General features: G+C 38.2%; 1 protein-coding gene across 5 annotated transcripts in view; it reads right to left on the bottom strand.

Moving 5' to 3' along the window:
* Positions 1-1,793: 1,793 nt before the first annotated feature.
* The window catches only part of ap1b1 (adaptor related protein complex 1 subunit beta 1), a 102,824-nt gene continuing 86,899 nt past the window's right edge, over positions 1,794-17,718 (bottom strand). For all 5 annotated transcript variants that reach the window (XM_070887898.1, XM_070887896.1, XM_070887897.1 and 2 more), the window contains 5 exons: positions 16,360-16,489; positions 10,890-10,974; positions 8,403-8,489; positions 5,012-5,166; positions 1,794-2,494 (listed from right to left, as the gene is read on the bottom strand). In XM_070887898.1, coding sequence (XP_070743999.1) covers positions 2,420-2,494; positions 5,012-5,166; positions 8,403-8,489; positions 10,890-10,974; positions 16,360-16,489 — 532 coding nt within the window. In that variant the 3' untranslated portion in view covers positions 1,794-2,419. The remainder of the gene's footprint in view (positions 2,495-5,011; positions 5,167-8,402; positions 8,490-10,889; positions 10,975-16,359; positions 16,490-17,718) is intronic.

Raw genomic sequence — 17,718 nt, forward strand, 5'->3', positions numbered from 1 at the left:
TGTCCACCCTTAGTCCCATTAGTTTGCCTGATACAACAATCACTATCACTGGAGAAAAAGTAAGTTCCCCTCTCCCTATAGCCCCTTGATTATCTATTATTGGAATGCTTTTAGTGTCTTCTACTATAAAGACAGACACAAAATATTTGATCAAATTCTCTGCCATTTCCCATTATTAATTTCCCAGTCTCATCCTTTAAGGGGCCAACGTTTACTTTAGCTACTCTTTTTTTATATACCTGTAGAAGCTCTTACGATCTGTTTTTATATTTCTTGCTAATTTACTCTCAATCTATCTTCTCTCTATTATATTTTTTAGTCGACCTTTGCTGGATTCTAAAACTTTCCCAATCCCCTGGCCTTTGCATCATTGTATGCCTTTGTTTTCAATTTGACACCATCCTTAAGTTTCTTAGTTAGCCACGGATGGTTCATCCGTCTCTTAGTGTTTCTTTCTCACTGGAATATATCTGCTGAAAGTTATGAAGTATCTCCTTAAATGCCTACCACTGCTTATCTACCATCTTACCCTTTAATTTCTTTCCCGAATCCACTTCAGCCAACTGTCTTCATACCTTTGTAAATTGCCTTTATTTAAGTTCAGGACACAAGTTTGAGACCCAAGTTTCTCACCCTCAAACTGAATTTGAAATTTCAACATGCTATGATCACTCTTCCCTAGAGGATCCTTTACTATGAGATTAACTAATCCGATCTCATTATACATTACCAAATCCAAAATAGCCTGCTCCCTGGTTGGTTCAACAACATATTCTTCCAAGAAATACTCTTTGAACTCTGCCTTAAGACTACCTTTGCCAATGAGATTCATCCAAGCTATATGAAGATTAAAATTGCCCATTATTGCAGTACCTTTCTTACAAGCCTCCACAGTTTCTTGATTTATACTCTGTCCTACAGTGTAACTATTAAGAGGCCTATAGACTACTCCCACCAGTGATTTATTTCCCTTATTTCGTATCTCCATCCAAACTCATTCTATATCTTGATCTTCTCTGAGCCAATATAATTTCTCACTTCTGCACTGATCTCATCCTTTATTAATAGCGTTACCTCACCTTTTCCTTTCTGCCTATCCTTCCGAAACGTCAAATACCTCTGAATATTTAGTTCCCAGCCTTGGTCACCTTGTAACCACGTCTCTGAAATGGCCATCAGATCATACCCATTTACTTCTATTTGTGCTGTCGGCTCAACTATCCCGTTACGAACGCTGCATGCAATCAGATAAAGAGCTTTTAATTTTGTCTTTTTATCTACTCCGACACTACTTTCTGATGCACTCTTATGTTGATATGCTCTGTCCCTTCCGGTCACATTCTGGCAATCATTATCCCCATCACTACCCTGCACTACTGCCTTCTCCTTTCTCTTTGACTTTTTAAAATTTCCCCTCACCTGGACCCTCCTCCCCTCTATTTAGTTTAAAGCCCTAACTACAGCTCAAGTTATTTGATTAGCCAGGGCACTGGTTCCAGCATGGTTCAAGTGAAGCGTGTCCCAATAGAACAACTCCCTCTTTCCCCAGTACTGGTGCCAGTGCCCCATGAATTGAAACCCATTTCTCCCACACCAATCTTTGAGCCACGCATTCATCTCTCTTAGGATGTGAATTGATATACAAAAGCAGTTTAAAAATAAATGGCAGAACAATTTAACCTAACATAAATGGTCACATCGAACCAGTTGAAATATTACTCCTCTCCAAATTAGTGCACTATCAGATACATGATGGGAAAAAAAAACACAAATGAGATAAAAATGGCAGTGTGTTACACATTTAAATCAGCCTCCTGGGTACTTTTTCCCCACAAGTCCAGTTTATTTCTGATATGACTATTGATCAACACCTTAACATCAGCTGCAATGGTGGAACCCAAAGAGCATATTATCAGCATGAACCATATTACTAGTGTACAAATACACATAAAATGTCATACCACAAAATTTTAAAGTCACATCACACATTATGAAGAGGATACAAATTCAAAGGACAATTACCCAACAGTTGGAATGGTGGTGTATTGAGCACAGCCTCTTCACATACTAGGCAATTCACCATGTCATGATATTACATTACATTCATATGACCAGGTTTCGAGACAAATCAACATAGCAAATATCTGAATCTTGTATTTAGAGCTAGATATTAGCAGAATAATGGATTTAGATATACTAGGATTATACAATAGACTTTAGTGTCAATGGGTCAATATACTCTGAGATCTTGAGTATACAATAAATACCCTTCACAATAATGCAACTTCTTCAGTGGCACCAGGGTGTCACATTTATAAATTCTGTCCATTATCAGTGCTTATAGGCTTCTGAAATAAACAAGGGAAATTAACCACCACAACTGCAGGGATCTTCTGCCAGACTTATGTCCTCAAATTGCTCAATTCTTCAAAATTATTTCATATGCCTGGAAAACATGTTGGGCTACCTCTGGGGCTCTGCATTTCAGCGATAACTGCAACAAAGAGAAAGGTCAATAGCACAACCGTGTAGGGCCAGAGTTACATATTGCATTGTATTGCAATGGCTGTGCTGCAAGAGCATCTTGTAAACTCGAGCTTGTCTGAAACTGCACGCTTACATTAGAAAAATGGTGTGCGCCCATTTCAGTGAGGACATCACATTTCAATGTGCATTAATTACATGAAAATATGCCCATTGAAATATATAACCATTACTTCCAAGAATTATGATTTTAATTAACTCTGAAGGTATTTAAAAAAAGATTTAGTCTTTACAATCACATTGGTTTGAAAAAGAGCATTTGGTACTTCATGAACTTAACATTGATCAAACCAGCAGAGCGTTGAATATGAAGCCACTGGGTGATTGTAATCTGCTCATTCATACCAGCAGACAAATACAAAAACAGCAAGTGATGAAACACAGCCTCTTCAAACAAAAGGCTCCATTGAATAGCAATGAAGGTGAAAACCACTCTACTTCATTAAATTGCATGAATAATCTACTTTGTAATCAGTAATGGTCACAGCTACAGGTTCTTTGAACAGATAGAGGATGTGTGCGAAAGGCACCTGTAGTTTTATGTAACAAATCCTTTCAAGTAAAAGGATAAAGTAAATACCCAATTTACACTTTGAGGATGCATGAAGATGATTTTTCAACTTGCACAGCACTGATTTCCAGAGACAAGGCAATAATTGCCTGAAATCTCCCTCTGGACCTCACAATAAATGCAAGAGTGGTTTTCTAATTAGCAAGCAGAAAAGACATGAAAACTGAAAAGAATGAATAAATTGATGTAAAGAATCAAGTTCATCCCCATAGAGAAGCACACCCTACATAACATTGCTTTGGGATAAGTACCAGGGGTGTTTTACAATGGCACTGCTGCATTATTGGTACAAATATTTTTGAACATTCATACTTTACCTGGTGGCTTCGGAATTATGACATTAACCACATAAAATTGGTTCACAAATATTTAAGCAGCAAGTTATACAACATGTTATCAGCTTTGGGAGTGGCTTATGGCCTGTACACAACACTGTTGGAACAATGGTGTCCTGTTGGCACACAGCATCAAGTTCAGCTGCTCACCGAGAGGGGGTACCAATTTCCCCTCCCTCATCTCAAAGTTTATGGTAATTAAATGTGGAGTGTTGCAAGCAAGACATGTTGTATAAAAAGATAAAGGGATTGATAGTTTGGCCAAAAATGAAACATCCATGATGTCAGGTAACAATGCAATTTGTACTTAAAAAAAAAAATGTAACAACTCTGTAGCCTCCATCCCCTGTTCAATTTATAATTAATCACAATTCTCAATTTATGAGGAAAAATGATAAATTTTCATGAGAAACACACAGGTCTAAGGAATTCTGACCACAAATATATTTTTAATTATAATTCATAGTTCAGCTCTTGCAAGTAGCATTGGAGTTTATAACAAAGATAAATCGCAGTGCTAAGAATTTCCTGAAACCAGAAATAATTTCTTGAAAATAATTTCAGCATCCTCCAAAGCAAATCAAATCCTGAATTTACGACAAAGTTCTAATCAGCTATTTCATTGGGGAGTGGACGGTAAAAGGCCGATCCAGTCATCATGGGATAGTGAATCAGCGACACTGAAAATAGGCATCAGAAAAAAGCTAGCCAGCAAAGCATAGCAAAAAAGACACTGCACAAGCATAGGGCAAAGAATGGAAGTGGCAAGTTTTTGCAACTGACTAAAATTAAATGAATTGCTAACCTCCAAATCCTGACCCGTAGTACAAAACCACCATGGCAGGCATGCAACAAAGGAAAAAAAAACGTAACTATAAAATACTACAGCTTTTCCCCAACAGAAATAGAAAAAAAACCTAATCTTGATTAATATACAAATGGCATGTAGGGACATAACACTGCAAAACATTAACACACAGGGAAGACTACACAATGATGCATATTACAGAACAAGACAAAATAATTTAAACTAAGATACAAAGTACATTATTGTATTACTAAGTTTAATACTAACAGTAATGAAGTTCACTTCTAAACAGTGGACAATTTAGAAGTACAGTAAGTGGTAAAACTGAATTGTATGCAATACATGATGGCCATAGAACATAGAAATGTTACATTCTGAATAATTTTTGAAAGCTAGCAATACAAAGTGTTTCCACTGCCCTGATCTTATTCCACCAAGTAGAATGAGAAAAGTTGAGGGGAACCTCTGTATAGTTGCCAATAAATATAGCAGGAATAAGTAATTTGTGAACAGGTTTTGTGATTCTGTATTGGTTTCTGTTAAATAAACACTAGCAATAAACTGAGTTGCAGTATCTGGAGTACAGTAAAAACACAGCACATCACAAAAGGAAAAAGTACAAAATATAGTCCACCCCCACCTTCTCAATAAAATATTCAGCTTTATTACAAAAAAATAAGAATTTCAAATATCAAAGAACAAAGTAAAACTTTTAAAAGTATAAAAGGAGACACCACAATGTTCAACACTTACCGTGTAATTGGAATTGCCAGGTTGGATCCTTAGCTCTGCCAAAACCCAGATTCCATTGGTCAGTTTTAAGGACTGATACAACATATCTTGCCCTTCAACATTCCTCTTTGCAACAGTGAAAATATTATTGCTTTGAAGCTTATTAGTGACTGCATCTGCAAGTTTAGAAAACAATCAGCAGCAAACTTTTAATCAAAAAAGTACAAAAACTGGAAAAATACTATTATTCAAACTTAAGTGCGTAAGTTTGCAGCATCAGTATTTAACACCAAAGAGCTCTGGATCATCAGCATGGAAAATTATTTTAGGTCAGCCTCTATAACTGATTTATATTGGCTAAAAAAAAAAACTGAATAGACACGAGATGCAAATTTAAAATGTTGTTTGACTCCTTGGTCATTGCCACAAAGGTTTCAAATTACTGAATATCCGAAAGCAATGCACCATGAAGCAGTGTGATAAACCTCGACCGCCCACAGGTATCCTAATTTCATCTGGCCACCTGAAAAGAGAATAAGTGGAAGATGCACATCGAGTAGAAAATTGTAGAGATGAAGCCAGCCAATTTGCTCTTGAACAGCTACTTTCACCCAATTTCATACACTGGAAACAGGACACTTGTATGTTCCCTTAATCAGAACAGTTCAAGATGAAGTAAAAACATTCAAATCTAATAAAATTCAATGAAATGCAACTCGAAATTTAAATCTACAAGTACAATATTCTTGAGATTGCTTCTGACTCACATTGCACAAGGTGAAATTGTACCAATAGAAAATTATGATTTTCTTTCCTCCTACGCGAGATGGCATAACAGAGTGCAGTTTCAGAAGACAAAAAAAATCAATCTAGTGATGGCTTCTGTACTGTACTTTCAATGGTCAAGTCAGATTTTCCATAGCCTAATGCAGTATATCTATTAGTTAACTTCGAACAAGGTTTATACTGCAGTATGACAGGAGTAAGATTTTAACCTGTTTCATACTAGCCTTTGATGCCAACAAAGGCTTACATAATCTATTTTAATTTAACAATCGAGATTGTATTATTTATTAAATGTTAACAATTTGAAGCTACAAAAATTTCATTTTATGGATTTAAAACAATTCATAAACTGGTATGTTAATCAAGTTTCCACATACATTCATTTTAATTATATTTCATGTTCAATGCAAAGCATTAAGATCAACTCTAAGGATTTCCCAAATAAGAAAAAGGTATCTTAACATTACTGCTTAGAATAAATTCTTCTATTTGGAACAACAACTTGTTCAACAGGAATTTTAAATGCAATTAACAGACAAGGAACTATTTTGCTTCAATATCAAACCCTTGATAATGTTCAAAAACCATTAGAGTTCTAGCACAGAGGTTTCTGCTGGTGCAATAGCTGAAATTATATTCAGATCGGTTTTGAAAAGAGACTGTTGCAGTTTAATGGAAGTAAACCAGTCAAGACTGAATAATTACTAGGTAGTTTTCAAAATTAAATGTTGGTGTTTCTTTGCTTCATTTGTTGCTTCACAAATACTCTTTACTGATTAAAGTTAATGGCTTCAAACAACCTAGCCTAAAATTATTCATGGAAGAGAGTAATGGACAAAGCAGAAGCTCAAGATCCAAATTCAGAAGGTTATGCATGTTATCCAAGACCATCAAAGGAAAACCAATTCCTGCAGCACAGTTAACGATGCAAGGCAGAATGATTCACTTCAGAAAGCAGATATGAGCGGCCTAAAGCAATATTGAACTCTACTATTGAACTCTACGGAGAGGGATCAAGAATTTTGTTGATTAAACTAACAGGGTAAAGCACTGAGCCAGAGATTGTACATCAACTCTCCTGGAAGGAAATAAATTGCCACATGTCATGTCCCGCCATCAGACCAGATAAGTGGAGAAAAACAAACAATATGGTCTCACTTTTTTTCCCCCTTTTATAAAATAAACTCAAGACAGGATAGATGGTGGCATGCATGTTAATTAACTTGAAATGTCACCGTTTAGATTATTTTTAGGTTTTCTAGATTAGATTCCATTCCTACACAATACTAAAAAAACAGTAGTTTAGCCTGTTAATTCTACAAGATGTTACAATACATCAAACTACTGTCCCTATACACTTTCAGCAAAAGCCAGTCAAGTCAGAATTACTAGGTAGTTTTTGTAACTACATTTTGGTGCATGAGCTTTTGTTAATAGCTATCAAGATCACAAGCAGATTTCTGGAAGCAGGATTGGAGGATTATATATTGTATTCACAAAACAGTTAAATATCCAGTTGCAGAAATACTAGACCCAAATCTTAGTTATGCATCAGAAGATTCATTGATGTATTTAAAGAGTGGTTACCTGGTGCAGTGTTAGTTATACAGTCGAAAATCAGTTTATCACAAAAAATAAGCAGTTATAAGTGTCTAGTACTCCACTTGTGAGTAATCAGATTTTAAATCATTGAAAATGACAAAAAAAACAGAACCATACACCAGTTTCATTGGTGCATGCTAGTCAGTTTCTTAATGAAATACTTAGTGTGAAACTTTTTAAACGTGCCTACTAGTGCCTGTGCACCTAAAAAACTAAATTCCGTGAGCCTCCCTCAAACAGTCGCAATCGGCAGAAACTCGCCATGCTCATTATTTCGATCTAGGGTGTGGGCGGTTTTGCGTGGGGCTAACTTTCAGCACAATACTTTTAAAACCAGCGTTAAAAGATTGCAGAAACTCAATTTACGCTTTATGTAACTTGCGTTTAAAATTCCCCATGTTTTGCGCTGGTTTGGATGATTTCAGCTGGATTGATTTGATAAAATCAGCGGAAACTCTAGCCAGTTATCATCCATGCAATAATTTTACCTTTTCTTGGTTGGGCCACTAGAAGACGATGAGTAGCATATACCTTATGTTTCAGGAAGTAGGCACTAATCTCCCGAGTGACACAAAATTGTGAAAACACCAGGTAGACATTAGGAGCAAGGGTGAAAGTTGGTGCTATTGTCATGCTAAAGAAAATCTACGAGTAAATGGCTGAGTTTAAAAAAACCAACTTGTAGCAGAAACCATGTCTTATGGCAGAACTGTTTACTATTACACCTTCAGGCCGAGAGTATTCACAGGCTCAAAAGCCAAAATATTTTAGCTAGCAAGACAACAACAACCTTCTGCAGGCAGTGTAATGGTCGATCCACTAGTTGTGCCTCAAGGAGGAACCTCCATATCGATGGTAGTTGACTGTTGTCAGTATTGCAAACTGACAGCAACACACATTCAGATTAAGTTGATTCCATTGTGAAGACAATGCTGATCACAAAATTGGTAACAATTTAAACACTGCAATTTAGAGATGCCAAGGATTGGATATATTCCATAATCAAAAAAAATTGCATATTTACCTGCATTAAGATGGCAGTCTTTAATTTGGAATTGTACTTCATTCTCATTGGGAATGTCTTTCCAGGTTGCCAGAAAGATCTGTCGATCTGCACAGAAAATAAATGAGTGCTACAAGTTAGTCACAACTTGCATTGAATCTAAAATTAAATTAAGAAAAAAAAATCTAGTGTTTTCATTCTAACAGCTTCATAATAGCACCCTACCTGAAGTCAGTTGACAACCTGAATTTAGTTTTACACAATTCAAGTCGCTTAGAAAGCACACACCTATGCAGCTACAGATGCCAGGAGCTTCTAGTATACCTAAATGGCTGGTGAGCATAGAAATGATCAGCAGGCTATTTGATCGTGGAACACAAAGTCCCATTCTGTCTTCACCTCACACTCATATCAGCACGCCCAGTTGGGATATTTTCCCATCCTAGTTCAGAAACATTGAGGCTCATTGTAGAATTATGAAAGCTCACTTAGATGTCAAGTGAGAATATGATCAAGCTTGGCCTTCATGCCTGCTGATGCTGTCTAGGCTCACATGAAGAATGAGCATTTTGGTGCTGTGGAGGGTGTTGCCACCCATGGATGCATGCCCCAGCAAGAGGTGGCACTTCCAGAGATAAAAGGAAAATGTTAAGAAAGTAGTTGAGCACTAATTAAATACTTTACATTTCAATACATTGTTCTGTTTAGTTACTATTGTATTGTGTTGTCAATCAATAAAATTCAATACCCTAAAAGCAAGTTGAGATACTGGAGGTCCATCTACACCTATCTTGGTGTAGTCCATCTGGATGCCAATGAGCGTCCAGAGGAAACCAGGCCATGTCTACTCATCCAGCTCATCTACCTAGAAATGTTAATTTAGCCAGTAAACACCCATACCAGGAAATGCATTTGACTGCTGCAAGAAAATGTTTTTACCAAGAACTTGTTTTTGACCTCCAATAGGGACTTTAACTGACACTATGTCTGAGGACCAGAGCGCAGATAGACACTTGGGAAAGACTAGAAGTCAAACCATTTCTAATAACTAAGCTTTTTATCTTGACAAGCTCATTATTGGACTAATATGAAATATGTGGAATGGTTATATTGGGGCTTCAAGATTTACCAACAATCCTAGCTACTTGGAATAGAGGGTAGTGTGCTTGCCAGTCCTCCTAGGAAGGTGGCCCTCAGCAAATTTTCCACAAGGAGCCCTTTAAAAACACAGATGCACTACCACCCTGCCAGCTACTTGAAGATGTATTTTTGAATTTTATGATCGCAGCATAGGTCACTAAACCACAAGAATAATGAGTATAGTCACCGTTCTGACCTGCACAGTTTTGAACAATAAAGTTTTAGGTCCACCATTTAGATCCCTCACAGCTGCTCAGGCATTGCAAGCAAGGATCAATTTAGTCACATTTAAAACCAGAGATCAGCACAAATTCAAATTCCGATTTGGGTTTAGCTCCATGGTAGCGGTTTGTTACAACAGAGGGCAGTTAGGAGGCAACCACAATACTGTGGGTCTGGAGTCACATATAGGCCAGGCAAGGATGACAGATTTCCTTCCCTAAAAGGACATTAGTGAACCAGATGGGTTTTTATGACAATCCTGCAGTTTCATGGTCACCATTACAGATACTAGATTTTTATCCCAGATTTATTTAATTAACTGAATTTAACTCAGCTGCCGTGGTGGGATTTGAACTCGTGTCTCTGGATCATTAGTCCAGTAACAACCACTTTGTTACTGTTCGCATAGTCAGGGATAACCTATTTACACTAGCCAGTGTGTCAGTAACTGGAACGCATGTGTATAAAAAGAGTAGATATATTTTTTTTTAAATCACAGGACTGTTAGGACATGGAATGCCTACCAGAAACAGTAGTGGATGCAAAATTCGTAATAGGTTTTTAAAAAGGTACTTGGATAAATATTTGAAAAAGAAAAATTTAAAAAGGGAGGGGAATGGGACCAAGTGGAAAGCCGTTTGAGTTCCAAACAAAGCCAGATGGACTGTTGCCTTCAGAATTCTCTGATTCTAGCTAAAATTAAAGCCCATGTGCCAAAAATAGAAGGAAGATTTCTCACTAGTTGCAATCAAATTTGTTACTCTAAAGCATGGAAAACTGTATAAAGCAGAATGCAATTTTCAAAAGGAAGGAACATTTCCCCGAATATAGAATGTGGACGATGAATAGTAGTTAAATATAATTTCCAATACAAGGCATGTTTGAATTTTTTAAATCAACTTGCAACAGAAAGGTTAAGGTACACTGAAATACCAGCACAGAACTGTGCAAAAAGTTATTATTTCCAATCAGCTCACACATATTCCGATGCAGCGCACAGAATTCAGAGATACTATTCCAAGTAAACTAAGCTTTGTTTTCATCTCCAGGGGATTTTTAAAATTTTTTTTAATGCCTGCAACTGGTAATTAGTGCCTTTGTTCATCCATCCTAAGCAACTGCACTCGGAATACGGAAAACACTCACCCATCTTTCCATCTTCCACAAACAACATATTAATTGGGTACAGGCAACTGAAGTAGAAGACATCAATATTGTTCTTTACTGCAACCTGTTCACAAAAGAAAGAATTAGAATTGTGTTTTAGCTCTTTTAAAATGTCAGTGATTTTCCTGCATCATTTGTTCTGTCCTTGTCAACAAATGCCACAGTATATAGATGTGCTACAAAGTTACTTCAATTGTTTAAAATAAAAGCATTTAAAACACCATGTAGAATGATTGACAGCCAGACTGTGCTGTAATTTTTGAGTACCCTCTACTTCCAGCCATTCACAATTATTTTACTTTGAAACAGGAGCTCAGGCACAATTTTTCCCCAAAATTTATAAGACAAAAGCTGTAGCAGCAGATTCTAATAAGCTGGGCTGAATTACAGCAATGTTATAGGAAAAAATGTAAATATAGTTTTATGAAAGTTCATCACAGAGAGCATAATCTGAATTCAGAGGAAAAGTAAAAAAAATGTGATCTGCAGAGGCAAGCCAATTCCAGTTCCATCTGCGTAGTGAATATCTGCATCTGCTCCAGCATTACCACGGACAGAACAGTGCCGCAGAATGGGAGGGCACGAGGAGTCTGGTAAGTAAAGATGAGCCAGTTTGCCACAAAAGTGGCCGAGTAGATAATCACACCTCTTATAAACCAGTTACAATCGAGAGATGAGTATTTGTTTACATTCATTTAGGGAACATTGCAGAATAACCTCAACATGGAAAAAAAATCAAGTGGGGTTGGAGCACGACAAAGCGACAGTCCGGTTGCACCAATGATCATGGAATATTCATGACTCCAATGACACAATCTTAGATTAGTTTGTGAAAGTTTCAAACACAAGAGTTAGGGCAGATCTCATGAATGCTGTTAAGTTTGAAAAGACTGACTTTGCAGTATTTCCTTTCAAGATACTGCTGACATTAAAAGTTCTGCTGTAGAAACTGAAATGTGTTGAAAACTGGCTTTACATTGCCATAGGTATGAAGCATTCATTTTAGAGCAGTTTGAATGGAATTGGAAAAAAATCCCGACTACAAAAAGATTGTTATTTTCATCTTGCAATTAAAACACTCTGTTCTGCGTGTATGCAGTGGTAATGGATTACTTAGTCTGGATTATGTTGCATCATGGGAAACTGCAGTCATTTGCTGCTTGCATGATTGCTTTAGAGACTTGGACAGAATTCATTTTTGCCTCTGCCAGGAGACAACATTACTAAGAGATGGGAGGATGGTGCGTGGCATTACATTGGGCCAGATTTTGCTGTCAAAATAAGGTGAGGCTTACGGTGCTTGTCATTATTTATGCGCAAATGGCACAGCAACTTCAGGCGAGGGGCAGATATGCAAAAATTGCTGCCATTAGCTTTGCGAAAAAAGCATCTTGATGTCTGCTTTACTCTTGAAATGCATTGAATGGCATGAAGTTAGTTTATTTGCGCAATAGATACAAATTACTCACCACGGAAAGTTAAGCCTCATCATTTAAAGTGTCAGTACCCTTTTAAGAACATAATAGGAGGAGTAGGCCATTTAGCCCCTCAAGCCTGCTCCACCATTTAATAAAATCATGGCTGATATGATCTTGAGCTCAGCTCCACTTCCCCGCCCGCTCCCCATATCCCTTTACTCCCTTATTGTTCAAAAATCTGTCTATCTCCACCTTAAATATATTCAATGACCCAGCCTCCACAGTTCTCTGGGGCAGAGAATCCCACAGATTCACAACCCTCAGAAAAGAAATTCCTCTTTCTCAGTTTTAAATGAACGACCCCTTATTCTTAAACTATGCCCTCTAGTTCTAGATTCCCCCATGAGTAGAAGCATCCTGTCTGCATCTACCCCCTCAGTATCTTGTGTTTCAATAAGATTACCTCTCATTCTTCTAAACTTCAATGATTATAGGCCCAACCTGCTCAACCTTTTTTCATCAGTCAACTCCATCTCAGGAATCAATCTCGCGAACTCTCTCTGAACTGCCTCCAATGCAAGTATATCCCTCCTTAAATAAGATCAATGTCTCACCAATACCCTGTACAGTTGTAGCAGAACTTCCCTGCTTTTATACTCCACTCCCCCTTGCAATAAAGGGCAACAATTTCCAGTTGCCTTCATGATTATTTGTTGTACCTGCATACTAACTGTGTTTCATGCACAAGGACCCCTAGGTCTCTCTGTACTGCAGCATTTTGTAATCTCTCTCCATTTAAATAATAATTTGCTTTTTTATTTTTCCTGCCAAAGTGGATAACCTCATACTTTCCCACATTATATTCCATCTGTCAAATGTTTGCCCACTCACTTAGCCTGTCTATATCCCTTTGCAGATTGTGTGTGTCCTTTTCACATCTTGCTTTCCCCACCCATCTTTGTATCAGCAGCAAACTTGGTTACATTACACTCCGTCCCTTCATCCAAGTCATTAGTATAGGTTGTAAATAGTTGAGGCCCCAGTACCAATCCCTGTTGCACCCCACTAGTTACCAACCGGAAAATGACCCACTTATCTAGACGGGTCATTGACCTGAAACATTAATTGTTTTTCTCCCCACAGATGCTACCTGACCCGCTGAGATTTCCGGAATTTTCTGCTTTTATTCCAGATTTCAGCATCCGCAGTATTTTGCTTTTGTATCCCGACTTTAATGTTTTCAGTTAGCCAATCCTCTATCCATGCTAATATATTACCCCTAACCCCATGAGCTTGTATCTTGTGCAGTAACCTTTTATGTGGCACCTTGTTGAATACCTTCTGGAAATCCAAATACACCACATCTACTGGTTCTCCCTTATCCACCCTGCTTGTTACATCCTCAAAGAACTCCAGCAAATTTGTCAAATTTGATTTCCCTTTCATAAAACCATGCTGACTCTGCTTGACTGCATTATGATTTTCCAAATGTCCTGCTACTGCTTCCTTAATAATGAACTCCAGCATTTTCTCAATGACAGATGTTAGGAAACTATAGACCAGTTAGCCTGCTTTCTGTCTCCCTCCTTTTCTTAAATAGGGGTATTACATTTGCAGTTTTCCAATCTGCTGGGACCTCTCCAAACTCCAGGGGATTTTGGTAGATTGTAACCAATGCATCCACTATTTCTGCAGCCACTTCTTTTAAGACCCTGGGATGTAGGCCATCGGGTCCAGGCGACTTGTCCATCTTTAATTCCATTATTTTACCGAGTACTTTTTCTCTAGTGATAGGTAATCAAGGGGGAGCTTAAAACTATTATTGGGATGTGTCTTCTACTGTGAAGACCAATACAAATATTTGTTCAAAGTCTCTGCCATTTCCCTATTCACCATTATTAATTCCCCAGTCTCATCCTCTAAAAGGACCAACATTTATTTTAGCTATCCTCTTCCTTTTTATATACTTGTAGAAGCTCTTACTGTTTTTATTTTTCTTGCTAGTTTATTCTCATGATCCACCTTCTCTATTATTTTTTGAGTTGTCCTTTGCTGGTTTCTAAAAAGTTCCCAATCCTCTGGCCTACCACTAATCTTTGCAACATTGTATGTCTTTGTTTTCAATTGGATACGATCCTTTACTTCCTTAGTTAGCCACGGATGGTTCTTCCTTCTCTTAGTCTTTCCTTTCCATTGGAATATATTTTTGTTGAGTGTTATGAAATATTTCCTTAAATGTCTGCCACTGCTCATCAACCGTCTTACGCTTTAATCTATTTTCCAAGTCCATTTTTAGCCAACTCTGCCTTCATATTATAATCACTTATTTAAGAGCAGGACACTGGTTTGAGACCCAACTTTCTCACCCTCCAAGTGAATTTGAAATTCAGCCATGCTATGATCACTCTTTCCTAGAGGATCTTTTACTATGAGATAATTTATTAATGACATGATAATTGGTAATTACTGGCAATCAACCTCTGTGGCACTGAAAATTAAGTGGGGAGTCTCACTTCATCAGCTATTAATTATTGAAGATTTTTAAAATAAATGTTGCCGTTGTCTCTTTTTTCTCTCTTAATCCAATCTCTCTTTCCCTTTCTATTTCTCTTTCTGTACCTGATTTGACATTCTAATTTACACTTCCTCCTCGGTCTTTGTACTGTTTATTTCCCAATCCTTCAATCTGATTGGTTAAGGAGATACCCAGTTGCTGGCCTTGTTCACTCAGGGCCCAGATGCCCAGTTTCCCTTGCTGCGCCATCAGCTCGCACTTTCAGCAATTTGAAGCGCAAAAAATTAAAAAACCTAGACGTGCAAGGGCACGTCTAACTAATGGCAGATACCATTAGATGCCCTGCTACAGCAAAATATGGCCCAATGTCTACTGCTTGGAATGAAATTTTTCTTGCTTTCCATTCAGTTTACACCTAGCACAGGAGTACTAGGATACGGATTCACCGAGACCAGCAACAAACCCTTTGGTAAACAGTATAGCAATTTCAAAACTTTGAAAATGCGACATTGCTATCAGAAAAATAGCTGTACAGAGCCTATTAGAAAACACATACATAATTCACTTAGGTGAAACTTTAAGTTCAAATTTCCTCAAGGACTCGATCAATCAAGCATTTTTGAAAGCAGATTATTAAGCAGGACAAAAGGCACATCAAAAATAATTCAGTATATTTTTGTGCTTGTCTCTCTCCATGCTCCTCACACACAGACAGCAAATGAAATTTAATGATGGGGACAAGTGATTTTGTTTTTAACATTTGTTCAAGTTGGCAATTAAATAGGGTTGTACTGAAGTCACTGATAATCCTTTGATCCAGGCAAATGCACCAAGTTGAAGATAAAAATATGCAGTGATTTTCTATTATACCAGATACAAAATGAAGATACGGCTCGAAGCATAAATTATGGCTGGTGGCCACTCGTTACATGGTTGGCATACACATTTCAAGAGTCAATTCAATCTGTTTGGTAATCAACTTAAGTGCTGCTTTCAAAACTCTTCAGAAAATTGAACATGGTCATCTAGTAAAAGAGCCTCTTTCTTCATCAAGCATTCATAACCCTTAAAACCTAAATAAATGTTTGTTACTTCAAAGCTCAAATTTTTGATTGTTAAAGTATCCTCCCCCCCTCAAATTAAGCCATTTCATGAACATTTTAGGGAGATTAATGTGCAAACTAAAATTAATGGGAGTTGCACAACTATTCAACTATAAATGAAGTCATCGGGCAATCTCCATAAATAGATCTCTAATCACCCCTTTACTGAAATCTTGACTTTTGCTGGCATAATGAACGAACTAAAATTACTGTTTTGCTTGCATTAGTTCAATGTCCCAATGTTTACTCAATTAATTTGACCTCATTACACACCAAAGCCAATGTTTGCACTGATTTTTCTATCCCCTTCCATTCTCACTGAAACAATGCAGGTCGGGGGTAAAGGAGAGGAAGGACAGGAACAGCAGTGGTAATAAAAATTTCACAAGAGTTAGTTGCAGTTTAATTCAGACCTGTAGGTTGGTGAGAGGATCCATCTTCATAACTGGACCAACTGTGTTCAAAGGGAGAGAAGCTTCAATTGTCTGGTTAGGAGTAAGTGGGGCATTGACCTGCAGGGGAGCAGCTGGTGCCATTCCAAAGCTATGAAACAGAGAAAAGAAAATACAAAGTTAACAAAACATTTGTAATTCACATCATCCTTAATGAAAATAAGACTAGGCTTCCTGATAGCGCTGCAGGTAAAGCATTACCCAATGTAGCAATGAGCCATAAAGTCCAGGAAAATCCTTGTTCAATTCCTGGTCTATGCTGAATTAGCTAGTTTCAGCAGGGGCGATAGTGGCCCTCAACCTCATGCTGGGTTGGGATTGTGCCGAGGTGGTGACGGGTAACATGCTGTGGGATGGATAAAGGACACTCACGTGAAAGATAGAGTTTTGGTTAAGATCATCGAAGTGCTCCTTCCAGGGGACACGGACTACCTCTCTGTGCTTGATGAGCACCTCTCCTTTCTTGACTCAGTGGAATAGTACCTCGATGCTTGGGCCATAGGTGGACTTGACTTCGCTAAAAAATCCACGCATGTCCTGATTGTTGGCAGGATGCTGGGTCTCCTGCACCTTTTCGATCAACCATTTGTTCTTAGGTCATGCCTTTTTCGTTGGACCTTGGCCTTCAGCTGTTTGATGTCTGCTTTCTTTCACTTGAATTGTGGAGTGGTTTCCAATTCAGAATTGCGTTTGTGGTTTATTAGCTCCTGGATCTCCTGGTTGTTCTCATCAAACCAGTCTTGATGTTTTCTCGTAGAGTAACCAAGAGTCTCTTCGCAGGTGCTAAGTATGGCGGACTTGAGGGCAGACCAGGCACTGTGGACACTCTGCGGCCCCGGTTCATTGGAGGTCATCAGGTTGTCTGTGAGGCGTAGGCTGATTAGGGCTTTCTTTGCAGGGTCTTGAGTGCTTCAGCATGGACTTTCTTGCTCAGACGATGACGTAGTCTAGCAAATGCCAGTGCTTGGAGCGATGGCGTTGCCAGGAGACCTTATACTGGTCTTTCTGATGAAACAAGGTGTTGGTTATGACAAGACCATGTTCTGAGCATTTCGCCAGGAGGAGGATACCATTGGAGTTGGTTTTCCCTACTTCTTCCCTGCCAATGTGGACCACTTCCCATACCTTGGGACCTACTATCAGCAAGGGCAGACATCGATGACTAAGTCCAACACCGTCTTCAGTCGCCTGAGGAAAAGAGAGCGTTCGAAGACCAGGATCTCAAACCCAGCACCAAGCTCACGGTCTACAAAGCAGTAGTGATACCCACCCTCCTATCTGCTTCAGAGACATGGACTATGTACAGTAGGCACTTCAAAG

Source organism: Pristiophorus japonicus, chromosome 8 (genome assembly GCF_044704955.1).
Source record: "Pristiophorus japonicus isolate sPriJap1 chromosome 8, sPriJap1.hap1, whole genome shotgun sequence".
In the NCBI taxonomy this organism is placed as follows: domain Eukaryota; kingdom Metazoa; phylum Chordata; class Chondrichthyes; family Pristiophoridae; genus Pristiophorus; species Pristiophorus japonicus.